Raw genomic sequence first — 14,854 nt, forward strand, 5'->3', positions numbered from 1 at the left:
TTTAATCACAACTTGAATAAAAATGTTCAATAATTGTTATTGTCATACATTTATAAATAAATGTTATTATTAATATTTAATAACTAATAATATATTTATATATTATAATTGCATAAAAATTAGAAGCGAGCTTACAAGTATAAATTTAAATAAATTAACTACCTTTATTGTTTCATCACAACAAATGATTGGTTTTTCCTAACCAAAATTCTGAATATTTCAGATTAGAAATTATTATTACTTATTAAGAATAAGTTTTGGTGTCCAAATAGAGTTCATATTCTATCACAATAACAAAAAAAATATTTTAAAAAAAAGCTAAATTAGACAGTAGTTCCAAAGGTATCTCGAATCCCAGATTATCTTAAATCGATATAAATTGATTTAGCCAACCATTTATACTTCACGTGATCTCTTATATTTCACATGTATGTATTTGTCAATACTAAATGCGTTATTTATAAATAAAAAATTGTATCAACAAAGTCACTAAAATAATTTTATGGATTTTTATTGGCAACTTAATAAACATACTGAAATATATTGAAAGACCCTGACCTGCCCATGAGATATTTTAGTTTTTAAAATTAGTAATCAAAAAAAAAAATTTACTTCTAAGGGAGGGCTCAGGGCCTCCACATTCCTAAATCCAGCCCTGCTCGTAACCTTACGACTTTTATGTGTGTGTTACACACGAAATTTTATATCCGTGTTCTGGTACCTCAACCTTAGCACAAGTTGTGTGTGTTTATGTTTTTTATGTATACGATTTTACATACGAACATTTCCAATGGCTTCAAAGTTAAGCATTTTGACGACAAGCAGAGACGAAGGCTCTTTCTGCATTCAAGACGAGGTCAATTTCGACGGCATTGTTAAAAGCGACATTATTTTTGTTACTTGGACAAACTCTACAGGAGTTTTGTTTAAAATAAAATACAGGTAAGTTATTATTATTACTGACAATTTTGTGTCAAAGAACAAAATATTTTGGTTTTAACATAAATTTCTCTATTCGGGGAAAATTATTCCAATTTTTTTATTTTTGCGTGCGCGTTTGCTTATAAGCATAAACATATTTTTTTTAAATTATAAATCCATTAATAAATTTATTTACTCCATTGAGAATTAGATTTATATAAAATTTTGGATCTTTATTTGCTTTATTTATCAAATTTGAACAGGATTATTTTTATCTTTTTATTATAAAACTATTATTAATTTAATTTTGTAATGTAGTAGTTTGAGGAGGTCATGGCCTGTGGTCTGACATCAGGATAGCCCTGAAAAGGGCTGTTTTTTCCAAAATGGCCAGGAAGTCCAAAAATGTTTGGCCGCCGATTTGATGCTGTTTCGTTTTGCGACATTTTCATATAGTTTCACAAGGAATATTTTTGTAAACTATACTTTGAAGTGAAAATGAGACAGTTACACTGACAGTGGGGACCACGAAAAGGTACAGCATCACCCCCACCAGATATAATAAATATATCACTATTTCCGGGACTGTCAAAAGCACGCAAACGCAATGGCTACTAGTTCTCTCCAACATACTAGCACCCGAACTACATAGAAAAAATACGACGTTATCTATCCTCGAACAAATTAAAAACAAAACGGACCTACCAATTCATTAAAATATCTTTCTACATCCAGACAAAAAACTCAAATCAAGTCATCCAATATGGAGTTACAATATAGAACAAGAAACCCCACAAGAGTTATGGAAAAAACAATGGAAAGAGTCCAGCGTCAAAAACAGCTCCCTGGTTGACGACCCAAACATAAAACCGCCTGGCTTTGAGCTACCCCGACTAACATGGACAACACTAAATAGGATCCGATCTGACCAGGGAAGATGTAATTATCTTTTACACAAATGGTGTTTCACAGAAACACCTGCTTGCCAATGCGGAGCGGAGCAAACAGTGAAGTACATAATGCAAGAATGCCCTCAAACAAAATTTAAAGGAAGGATTGAAAGAATTCATGGATGCGATTCCAAGGCGGTGGGCTGGATGCGCGAACTTAAGTGCGCTTATAGTCCTCTTTCCTACCTACAACATCTCACCACCTACCCCTGTTTCCACCTCAAGATACTGCATGCTATTTATTTTTTCTTCTAATTTTCTTAATGTTACTTAGTTAAAATCAAATTTATATTTATTTCTGTTAATTAATTCATATTCATACATTGTTATTGTTAACGTAATTGTAATCTGTATTAACTTGTATTACTTAATATTTATTCGCCAAAACCATATGCAATAAAAAAAAAAATTAATTTAATTTTTTCAAAGTATTATTAATATAAATCGAAATATTAATTTTGGATGATTAATTCGATAATTTCATGCTTATAGTTCACCAATATTTTTTATTATAATTTATATTCATATTAGATATATTTATATAAATTTTTTTAACTTTAAAATAACATGAATTATCCAAAATTTTATTATTATTAACAATTATAATTGCCTTTGTCAAATATGTTATACCCAGTGACGTATATAGGAGGGGGGTGCCTAGTGAGCTATAGCCTCCCTCCCCCCCCGAAATTTTTAAAATGTTTGTTATATTTTAATGGTGCTTTTATGCTGATTTAGATATAATTTTATAAAAAAAAAAAAAATAGAAAAATGATTTTAACATGGTCGCATTTATTTTATCCAATTGTATTTCAATAGTTCATCAAAATGTTTTAAAACTCTCAATTTATAATTAAATGCTTTTTATTAAGAGTTAATTATATAATAAATAAATTATAATACATTTTGTTCATATCATATTTTATTATAGAAATAGTCCATTAGACATATATATATATATATATATATATATATATATTAAATAATCAAGTACCATATCATATATCCTTTATTTACGAATACAGGAATATACTTACTTTAGGAAATACGTAAATAATGTGTTCAGTTGTGAAAATGTTTATTACCTTTGTCAAATAGTTTTGGAACATTCTGTAAATGAAATGTAGATAAGTACTTACTGTGCCTTATTAGTAATTCTTAGATAGCAGTGGCAATTTAACTCTGTCCATAGTAGCCTCTCCCGAAAATATTTTCTGTATACGCCACTGGTTATATCCAGTGGCGTAATTGTGGGGTGCAAGTGCCCCCCTCTGACAATTTTTTGAGAGATAAAGGTATAATTTTGCCTCCCCAGATAATCCAACAGTACAAATAGCATCTTTTATTAATGAACTCTTATGGGTATTATTTAACAATATTGGTACCTAGTACCTGCTACTTACAATTTATGTGTATCTTAACTATAAAATGATTTAAAAGACATGTAAAATCAAATAATTAGATATAGTATAAAAAATACATACAATAAAACAATGTTTTAACTGGTGAGGGAGAGGGGTTTCACGGTTTTGGTAATAATAAATATATAGTATTGCTCTCCCTTAGATTTTTTCCCAATCACGCCACTGGTTATACCAATAAGTAAAATATAATTTTGAAGAACAACAATTATAACAAATTTATTATCAATTATTACTTGTTTAAGAAACTGAATTATAATTTGAATTTGAGAAGAATTTTTAATTAATAATGCAATTTGAACTCGGTTCTTTTAAATTCATTTTATTTTACTTTTATTATTATTATATTTATAATAATTCATTTATTTTTTTTATATATTACAGGATCAAATAATCCTTAAGAAATTAATAGTAATTTTGATAAAATTACTTTCTCTCCTTATTTTATTATTAAAGACTTTATTGATTTAATTATATTTATATGAATATTTACAATTATAACATTAATTTTTCCTTATTTATTTAATGATCATAATAATTTTGTTGTAGCAAATCTAATAATTAATTCTAATCATATTCAACTAGAATGGTATTTTTTATTTTCCTATTCAATTATATGAGCAGTATCCAATAAACTAGGTAGAGTAATTGCACTGTTAATATATATTTTAATCTTATTAATTTTACCAATATTAAATAAAAAAAAAAAAATGTAAAAGAATCAAATGTTATCTTATAAATAAAATTTAATTTTTAATTTTTATAATAGTATTTTTCATATATAACTTGAATGGAATACAACTAGTTGAATATTCATTTATTAAAACAGGTCAAATTTTCAATATCATATATTTTATATATTTATTAATTTGTACAAAATACAATTTGAGATATTTAATTAATTAAATAATTAATATTTATTAGTTAATTTATTTAAATAAAATAGATACTTTGAAAATAAAATATAGAAAATATTTATCATATTAACATTATATTGAAATTAATGATATAAAATAAATAATTTAAAGGAAAAATTTAAAATAAATAAAAATAAAATAAAAGTAAAATTAAATATAAACTTATTAACCGTTAAGATGCCGTTCTCGTAGCTAAATTCGACCGTAAAAACATGCTTTTGTACTTCGCATTTTCCTCAGCTTTCGTTAGTCGTAGAAACATGATTTCTTCATCAAAATAAGCTTGAGAAGTTCATCTAGATAACTACGTGTCAGATTTTTGCTTTTTTTTTTCAAACCAAAGATATATGCAATTTAAATTCTCAATATTTTCAAAATGTATAAAAATTATATAAAAAAGACAGTAAAATATATCGAAAATCTGACACGTAGTCATCTAGAACAATTTCTTAAGTTTATTTTGGTGAAGAAATCATATTTTTACGACTAACGAGGGCTGAGGAAAGTGATAAGTACAAAAACATGTTTTTGGTAAGTAAAATTAAAAATGTACAATCAAGTGCTGCTGTGCTGATTATTGCGGCAGCGTTCAAGAACAGTGTTCATACAACCACCCCGAGCTCGAGTGTAACCATACTCCACCAGAGATCAAAACTGGTTTTCATATCGCAACTGGGCCACTTGCCGCTTATAAATAACTAGCTGAATTACCCGTCGTTGCCGGGTTTAAGTATATAAATGTATGTAACCTGCCAAGATTAAATTTTGTTAAATCTATTGTAATTTAAATTAATTAAGATTTTTGAAATAATATTTTATACATATTAATTTAGTTTTTAAGACAATGATTATTATCATAACCTATTCGATAAGTTATAGCTTTTGGCGGCAGAAGCTTTGTTCACGATAAATTTTAGCACTAAAGGTTCAAAATAAATGTTTTATTAATAGTTTTTCAGTATGTTATCTACAAAACTTCTTTGTAGACAAAGTTATTCACTGATCTATTTGTAGGCGACAAAATCACCAAGCTACTTGGTGAGCTTACGCGTGAGCAAGCTACGTAGAACTGCCCATGTGAACCTGCCAAGATTAAATTTTGTTAAATCTATTGAAATTCAAATTAATTAAGATTTTTGAAATAATATTTTATACATATTAATTTAGTTTTTAAGATAATGATTATTATCATAATCTATTTGATAAGTTATAGCTTACAACTACCTGAACCTCTCTACAATTTGGTATTCTGTTGAATACATATAGCATCTCACTTCTCCGAATATTTTACCTTTTGTCAATAAGTTCATGGTCTTTTTGACTTTTAACCGAAACACTCTTGCAATTATATCATGTCGATCGTATGATCTTTGACCGGGAAGTAAGAGCTCTTTTAAATCGCATCTTTTAAATGAATATAACTATCTGCACGCAATTTGGCTTGGTTGTTTTTGATGTAATTTAGTCTTTAAGTTTCAATTTTGGCGTTTTTAATAATTTTTTGATAACTTTTTAATAGTTTTATTTAATATAATTCATTTTCAATAGCGCAGTTATCGACCTGGTCAAAAAATATTAAACCGATTTCAACTCTTTAAATTCAAAATTTCGAAAAATCCTTTCTTAACGCACGTCTACATCATAATAGCTATCTGTATGCCAAATTTCAGCCAGATCCGTTCAATAGTTTGAGCTGTGCGCAAGGACATATTTACGCACGGACAAAATAAACATTTGTCCTGGGCCTACGTGGCCAAGGGGCCCACTGGTGACTAAATTTGTAATATATTATTTTGTCGAAAAAAATTTTTTTTTTATTGTTTTTGTCTAAGACATAATAACAAGACAAATGACATAATAAAATATATACATAAAACAAAAATACAATGATAGTTTATATAATAGTGCAAGAATTAAGAAACCAGTAGTTTGTATTTTTAGCTATAGACTATAAGCTTAGAAATATTCGTTTGGTATTATTTATAAACTGAATAATAATACAACCTTTTTCCCGTAATATGATAACTATAGTCACAACTTTTTATATTGTTTTGTGGTAAAAATAATAATAAATACACAGCTCGCATTATAGCCATGCGCGATAACGCCGATAACATTGTACATAATATATATATTTTTATTACGAGTACATTACTCGTAATTGGTGATGGTCGACAAATAATACAAATGTACAGACGTACAGTTGCGATTTATGATTCCAACTAGCGACATATTATATTATTTTATTTTATATAAAATGTTACCAAAAAAATATCTAAGTAGCTCCGCCAAAAGAAAATTAAAAAGTTACATGGAAATTTAAATAAATATGTTGTTAAAATTAATACAGAATCATCTCCATCACTTATTACTGATAATTCAGAAAGTAAGTAGTTCAAACTAATTTATAATAAAATATATTATTGTCCGAGAAAAAAGAAACGAAATAATATAGCTACTAATAATAATAATATATATACTCTTATTTTATGCTTTTAAATAATACTCATTACTCAAGTATATATATGTAATATTTATATTTATTTTTTAGTCAATTCACAAAATTTAAATTCAGAAAATATTACTAACCAGGTTAAATCAAATGAACTATCGATTAATGAAGAATCTACGACTCAATTTATGGTAAGTTTATTTGAAAATGAACTTGAAAAACATGATCAAAATCCAATCGATAATAATTTAAATACAATTAATAACGATATAAAACAAATCAATTTTGAAAATTTCATTGACGATATTGCTTTATGGCCCTTATCCATAACGGACAATTTTTGGGAATACTTCACACTTCATCCTCCAAATCAAAATATTCAAGCTATAGACGAGTCCAAGAAATCGATAAGAGGTATTTCTCGTAAATTAAAAAAAACATAATTTTTATATAACAAAAATGAATGGTATCTCAGTTCCAAGAACTTGGTTAATATATTCTCCCTCGAGTGTCAGCGTATTCTGTTATATTTGTAAATTTTATGCTAAAACTTCAAAACATTTACTTTGCAAGAAAGGTTATAGTGATTGGCATCATATTATTGAACATGAGAATTCAACTACTCATAGAAATATAATATGTGATTATTCCAATCGTTCTGTAGAATTAAAACGAACTGATTGCCAACTAGTAAAAGAATATAAAACAGAAGTTCAATATTGGAGAAATATTTTAAAACGTACTATAGCTGTAATTCAGTTTGGCCAAAGAGGTTTAGCTTTTTTTGGGATAATGAAATATTAGGTATTTCCCATAGTGGTAATTTTTTAGGTATTATGGAATTAATAGCTAAATTTGACCCATTCCTTAAGGAACATTTAAATAATTATGGAAATAAAGTTAGTGGAAAATCTAATTATATTTCATCTCATATAATTCGTGAGCTTATATCACTGATGGCAGATAAAGTTTTAAATGTAATTGTAGAAGAAATAAAAAATGCTAAATATTTTGGCCTTATTGTAGACTCAACGCCAGATGTGACACATATAGACCAACTAGCTATAGTTTTACGTCATGTAAAATCTGATGGCCAAGCCATTGAACGTTTTATAAAATTTATAGATATTTATAGTCATAATGCTGAATACTTAACATCAACTGTTATTGAAACAATAAAACAATTAGGTTTAAATATTGAGAACTGTGTTGGCCAGCCATACGATAATGCCAGTAATATGGCTGGAAAGTATACGGGATTACAAGCGCGAATAAAAAAGATAGCTCCAGCTGCTGAATATTTGCCGTGCGCAGCACATTCAATAAATTTATTAGATGTTCGTGCTGTTGAAAGTTGTAATAATGCAGTTAAATACTTCAGTATTATTCAAACATTTTTTTTCTATATCAACTCATCGTTGGGATAGATTAAATCAAAGTTTAAAATCAAAGGGAATGCTTTCTTTAAAACCATCATCACAGACACGTTGGTCAGCGAATGCTAATGCTACTAAGGCCTTGACCCTTGGCTATTCTGAAATTACCAAAATTCTTTTTGAAATGTCTAATGATATGAATGAAAATACAAATACTCGTAATGAAGCAAAAAATATTTTTTATCAACTAAGAACAAGAGAAATGGCGATTATGATTGTTACTTGGAATTGTATATTACAGCGAATAAATTTAACTATACAAAGTTCAACAACAAATATATCGATAATAGTACCATTATACAATTCTCTATTTGATTTTATACAAAATGTCCGAGAAAATTTTGAAATATACGAAAATGAATCTTATTTAATAGTAGAAAAACAAATTGATTACAAATGCAAAAGAATAAAAAAATGTTGAAGAGAGACAACAAAGTTTAAAACAAAATGTAATTACTGATACACATTATGTAATTTACGATACATTATTGGCAGAAATACAAAAAAGAAGAGAAGTTTATGTTAATGTGGTTAAAAGATTTGGATTTTTATTTAAAGAAAACTTAACCAGAAATGAAATTATGACTAAAATTAAAGCATTAATATTGTTATATGAAAATGAACTTAATATTGACGCCGAAAGCTTCGTAGATGAATTAATTCAATTTCAAAGTCTTAATTCATCTACCAACAATAGCACAACAATAACGCCAACCGATCAATTAAAGTTTATAAGAAATATGCAAATAGCACATACGTTTCCAAATGTAGAAACATGTTTGCATTTATTTTTAACAATGCCAATAACTAATTGTTCTAGTGAAAGATTATTTTCATTTCTGAAAAGAATAAAAAATAGATTAAGGTCATCAATGAGTCACGAAAAATTGGATGCCTTAGGAATACTTTCAATAGAAAGCGATGTCACGGCAAGTATTGATTTTGATGAAATTATAGATGTATTTTCCAAACAAAAGACCAGACTAAAAATTTTTTAATAATTTATTTAAAATAGTTGTATTTTATAATTTTTAATTGTATTTATTGACAAGTGCTTTAAAGAATTAAGTATAATTTTGATATTCATATTGTATTTGTGTATATTTATTCTTTATTTATGTTATAATTTATAGCCTTATAGGCTCAATTTTTTATTTTGTCCTGGGCCATATATTTGGTAAATCAGGCTCTGGCTGTGCGTTGATAGCAGTCAATCAGCTTACTGTTTTATATATACAGATTATAAATAGTGAATACGATAACACAAATGTTCGTGACAAAATATTTGTTTTATATTTTCATAATAACGATATAGAATTTTATACTTCTTATATTATTATTCTGTTCAACCTATTTTAGAAAAATTAAAAATCTCTAAACATAAAACTGTTATAAATCGTTTACAAATAATCAATTCTAAGATATATTTTTTAAGCTTGTTGAATATTTAACGACAAATTTAATTTTTTCAACTTTGAACAAGAAATTATGAAATTTAAATCGGTATAACAAAAATACATTCGGCAGATACGAGTAATAAATTATACAATGATAGCCAGTTTAATATGGTGACCAGCGTAATAAATATAGGTACAACGTAATCCGATAACTTTTAATGATTTACACAATAAGTCCTTAATTATAATATGAATTTTTTTTATAAAGCAGTCAAATATTGTTTTTTTTCTTAGATTGTTTCAGAGGTGGCTCGTGCCTAGGTGTGCAGTTGTGCGCACACCACATAGATTATCATAGATATAAAAGTAAAATTTAATTTAAATGTAATTGAATTATCTTCTAAATTATATTTATTTTATTATACAAAATACATTTTACAAACATTTCATATTCACCAAAACTCGAAAATACTACTCCTAAAATTTGATAAGTTATGTAATATACACACATCATCTGGTGTGCAGCTCAGTCAGAACACTTCAGCCTGTGAAATATTCTCCGTCGTCGGTAGAGAGGGGGTTGACGCATAAATGGGTCCGTGGTATGCAGCAATTGCTGCACACTCGGTAACACACACGGTAAACAATATCGTCACGGCGTGTCTTATCAGAAATAGTCCACCGTATTTTCTATTTTCGTCAATATTATCGTAATATTTGTTCCAATAAATGTATTTTTAGTTTTAACAAAAGAACTTTATAATAATAAAATATGTTAGTAATCATTTCGGCTCTGTTCACTGTTATGTGTAGTTGCTTTATTTTATCATACTCACAATTTTATTTATATTACAATATAAATAATGAATTCGGTAGATTATATTTTAGAAAAAAAGTATTCTTTCAATAATATTGACGAAAAAATTAAAATAAAAACATTAGGGAGACCTATGTCTGATTTAAAATTAATACAAGTCATTAAAAAGAAAACATGTCAATTTACGCGTTCATTTACCATTGATACTTACACGATATATAATAATTGGCTCTGTGGTTGTGATAAACGTAATGCAGTTTTTTGTTTTCCGTGTTTATTATTTGGTGGAGAAATGGTATGGACCAAAACAGGAATGACAGAGATTTAAATCATTTAAATGATCGAATGAAAAAACACGACTTAACTGTTAAACATATGAATACATTTTTTGATTCATAATGTCGTTTGATATTAAATTCTTTAAAAACTGAAACCGTTACACGACACACAAGACAAACAGCTTTTCCATTAATTTCAATGAAAAAGTAATTTATAGACCATTGAAAATTCGGCAATCATCAATATATTTGCGTTTTTTTCTGTCTGACATTTTCATATGCAAACTTTACAATTAAATATCGATATCATCCGTGTACTTAAAATAACGTACTAATCAAACTAATGTGTATTAATTCATAATCTTTTCAATAGACAATAAAAGATAAGAAAACAAGTCCAATATATAAGATTATTTTTGTACTTTTATACTTTGTGGCCCGCTTGAAGATAATTGTTTACCAAAGTGGCTCCCCAAAGGAAAAAGATTGGACATCACTGGTATATAGTTAATGATAAAGTTGTTGAAAGATTTTGGGGATTTTTAAAGCCTAAAGAATATAATTCTGAAGTATTAGCTGAGTGCATTAAAGAACAACTTGCCCAACATATTGGTGATGTCACTAGTAAATTGATTGCACAGACATATATGATGGCGCTTCAGTTATGAGCGGCAATATTAACGGAGTTCAGGCGAAAATTAAACTACATTATCCAAATGCTAATTATGTACATTGTTACGCTCACCAGTTTAATTTAGTTATAGCTAATGCTGCTTCAATAAATAGGAATGTTCGGATTTTTTTTTCTAGCCTTGGAAGTTTTTGTACATTTTTTTCAACGTCTTTTCAAAGAACTGCTGTTTTGGATGAAGTTGTTCAAAGACGTTTACCTAAATCAGCTCATACAAGATGGAATTTTCATTCTAGAACAGTAAATACTGTATTCGAGTATAGGGAAGAATTAATTACTTGCATGGAAAAAATAATAAGTGATGAATCCATTAAACATATACCTACTAATAAACAGGCATCGAGTCTAAAAGGAACATTACTTGATAATACATTTATTTCTTGGCTTACAATTTTTCACAATATCATGCCTCATGTCGATATATTGTATAGTCAATTACAAAAAAAATGAAACTGACCTAACCTAACCTAACTTCAAATAACAACTCTTAAGTCATTGATGAATCATAATCATAATATAATGGTTGCTTCCATTTAGCAAATAAGCCTTTAAAGTTAAACAATTTAAATATATTGTACACAATCTTTACGTTTATTGAGTTATTGTGATTATTAAATTACACACCTCTGGCAATCATGACCTGAGCACAATTAAATGGACCCAACACTTGTTCTATTTTTTTGTCATAACACAATTTTTGTGCTACATAAGTTTCATCAAATGAAATTACTGTAACTTTGTACATTTTCATTAAAGATTTTCCTATATTTTTTATAAGCATAAGGACATCTTTCAATACGCCTCTGTCCATTATAAATTTACCTGCCCATTGTCTTAATGTTGATAAACCTAAAATCATTTTAAATGTAGGTATTAACAAATGGCTTTCTTCCTTATAGTTATATTTTAACATTTTGTATTATATTTTTGATAATGTTATTGTTAATAATAATAAATATTTATTTCTGATAACTATATTTGAATGTTTTTTATAAGTATGTACTTTTATATTATATACTATGAAGTAATAAATAAGTAAATATTCATCAAGTACGTATCTTTATAACTTTATCATTATTATAATTTTAAAATTAACATTTAATAATTTGGAATACCTGGTAATGGAAACTCCAATTTATCTCTAAGATATTTATAGGCTTTTGGTGATATACTTCTTAGTGTAATATCCGATGCGATATCTTCTGGTTCCCATTTTCCAACCTTCTTTTTTATATGAAGTATCATTTCGATTTGCTGTGGTGAAAACATATTGGATAGAGCGCTTTTAAATTTATTTTCAAACCTACCAGCTTCTAAATTAATCCAATTATTTTGTTCAAAAACTAATTTTTGCAATTCAGCATTTTTTCTTACAAGTTCTTCATTTTGTAATTTAATGATTTCTAACTCATTTTTTAATTTAAAGATCATAAAATAAAATTTTTTTCCTCATTCTTCATACAATTCACTACATTTATTAAATGTTAACTATTTTGTAAGTATTTTAATACAATTATCTTTAATATTTAATGCTGCTCATATTATAATTTTAAGTGAGTAGGTATTTAAAAAAAAATTCAAATATGTTTTTTTCCACATAAATATCAAATGTATATTAAAACAGATATAATGAAGAAGAAATTAACTCATTGATAAATCAATATACATAAAATATTAACTAAAATACATACAATGAAAAATTACTTTACACATAAAATAGTAATTAAAATACATACAATTAAGAATTGTTTAACACATAAAATATAACAAGATAGAAGTAAAATAGATTCAATGAAGAATGATCCTTGGGTACCATTTGGTAAAAAAACTGTCTTATGTTAATGTTAATAGGTAAAAGTAAATAAGTTATATAATACATTGAGATACAAATTGATTTTTACTTAAGATTATTACTTATTTTTAATAAGAATCGGTAATGAGTTTTCATCCGATAAAATACATATTTCTTTGATGGAAGAACTTTCTTCACAGGTGACCTCAAATAAGTTTCTTTTGTATGTTATGCCAGAATTCTCATTTGTTAATATTTCTAAATTACTGTAAATTAAAGACAATGTTTTACAAATATATATATATATATAATAGTAACTTGCTAGATAAAGTATTTAAAATATTTTATAAGTATACCATCTACTATGACCTGGAGATGGTGTTACTTTAAAAATTCCAGTTGAAGTACTAATTTCTATTCCAACTGTTTGAGAAGAGTATTCACACCTATATTACTAAAAATAAATTTAAAGTCAAATTATATTCTTGAAATTTTAGAGAATATATTATTACTTCAATGGAACAGCACCAATTTTCAATCTCCTACTACATTTAGGTGAACTAAATACATTCAAAACAAAGTGGCTTTAGCTCTAAATTTTGTGGACAAAGTGTAATGAACATATCACAGATACAGTAGGTATATTTCAAGCAGAATATTTTAAACAAAAATTATACAATAATAATTTATAAGTATAACTTACCTAATAATATATGACAGTATTTAAATAAATCAACTATGAACATATTAAAATCCACTTATATACTTACCATTTAAACTATTCTGTAAACTTACCTTTGTCAAATTTAACATACTGTATAAATGATCCTTCCTTTATTTGTTTCAGCTATTTTTTCCGAAGTTCTATGTTTTTAGGAAATTTATGCAAATGTACATTTTTGAGTTTTATGAGGTTTTCTTCTTACTACCACTCATACAGCCCTTGGAAACGCAAACAGGCATGGTTGATAAATATGTAAAAAAAAAAAACAAATTCAGTTCAAAATTAGAATTTAATAGTTAAATTACAGAATAAAAAATTTTGTGTGGACGAGATATTAATGACCGGCAAAAGAGTTTAAAATCACGATAGTATGTGAACCAATGAGAAGTGGCGAACGATCAGCGCCATATTTGCGCAACAAAAGACTGATATACAACTTTTGACATCATACCTAGTTTATTATATCATGGGTATAGCTAACTATTTATAAATCATAATAAATTCATCATGAGAAATTGTATTTTACTTTTTCTTAGAAATAGTTAAAATAGTTATCTAAAGGGGAAATTTTGAATATATTAGTAGAAATATTACTTCTATTAATTTATAGTTTTTAAGTTTCTAGTAAAGTTCATTTTAAATTTTTTTCATTTTTTTTTTTTTTTTTTTTTTTTTTTTTTATTTAATTAAATATGCGGTTGTAAAACTTTTTACAATATTTATAGCATGATTCAAAGTTTTTACAACATAATTTTTAAAAATTAATATAAAATATACTATAACATATATAGATTATATATTATACACTAAAAACCAGAAAAATAAATAACAATACAATAACTGTAAAAAAAATCAAAGTTTATTTTAAATGCGGTTAAATACAGTATTAATATTACTAATCTATTATATTATTCATGCAGAAAAATTGTGTTCTTGTACTTATTACGTTTCAACCTGTTTAGCTTATAAAATAAATTTTATACACAAATTAAAAAATTAAAATAATAATTTAAGCCGCCAGTAAGGACAAATTTTTATTACAATCAAATCAATCAAAT

General features: G+C 26.5%; 1 protein-coding gene across 1 annotated transcript; it reads left to right on the forward strand.

The window, feature by feature from the left end:
* Window positions 1-7,497: 7,497 nt before the first annotated feature.
* On the forward strand, window positions 7,498-8,088 carry LOC112688744 (zinc finger MYM-type protein 1-like). Its single transcript, XM_025562095.1, has one exon. It carries the CDS (start codon window positions 7,498-7,500, stop codon window positions 8,086-8,088), a length of 591 nt encoding a protein of 196 aa, XP_025417880.1.
* Window positions 8,089-14,854: the final 6,766 nt, after the last annotated feature.

The sequence above is a fragment of the Sipha flava genome, unplaced genomic scaffold (genome assembly GCF_003268045.1).
Source record: "Sipha flava isolate LNK unplaced genomic scaffold, YSA_version1 3_pilon_pilon, whole genome shotgun sequence".
In the NCBI taxonomy this organism is placed as follows: domain Eukaryota; kingdom Metazoa; phylum Arthropoda; class Insecta; order Hemiptera; family Aphididae; genus Sipha; species Sipha flava.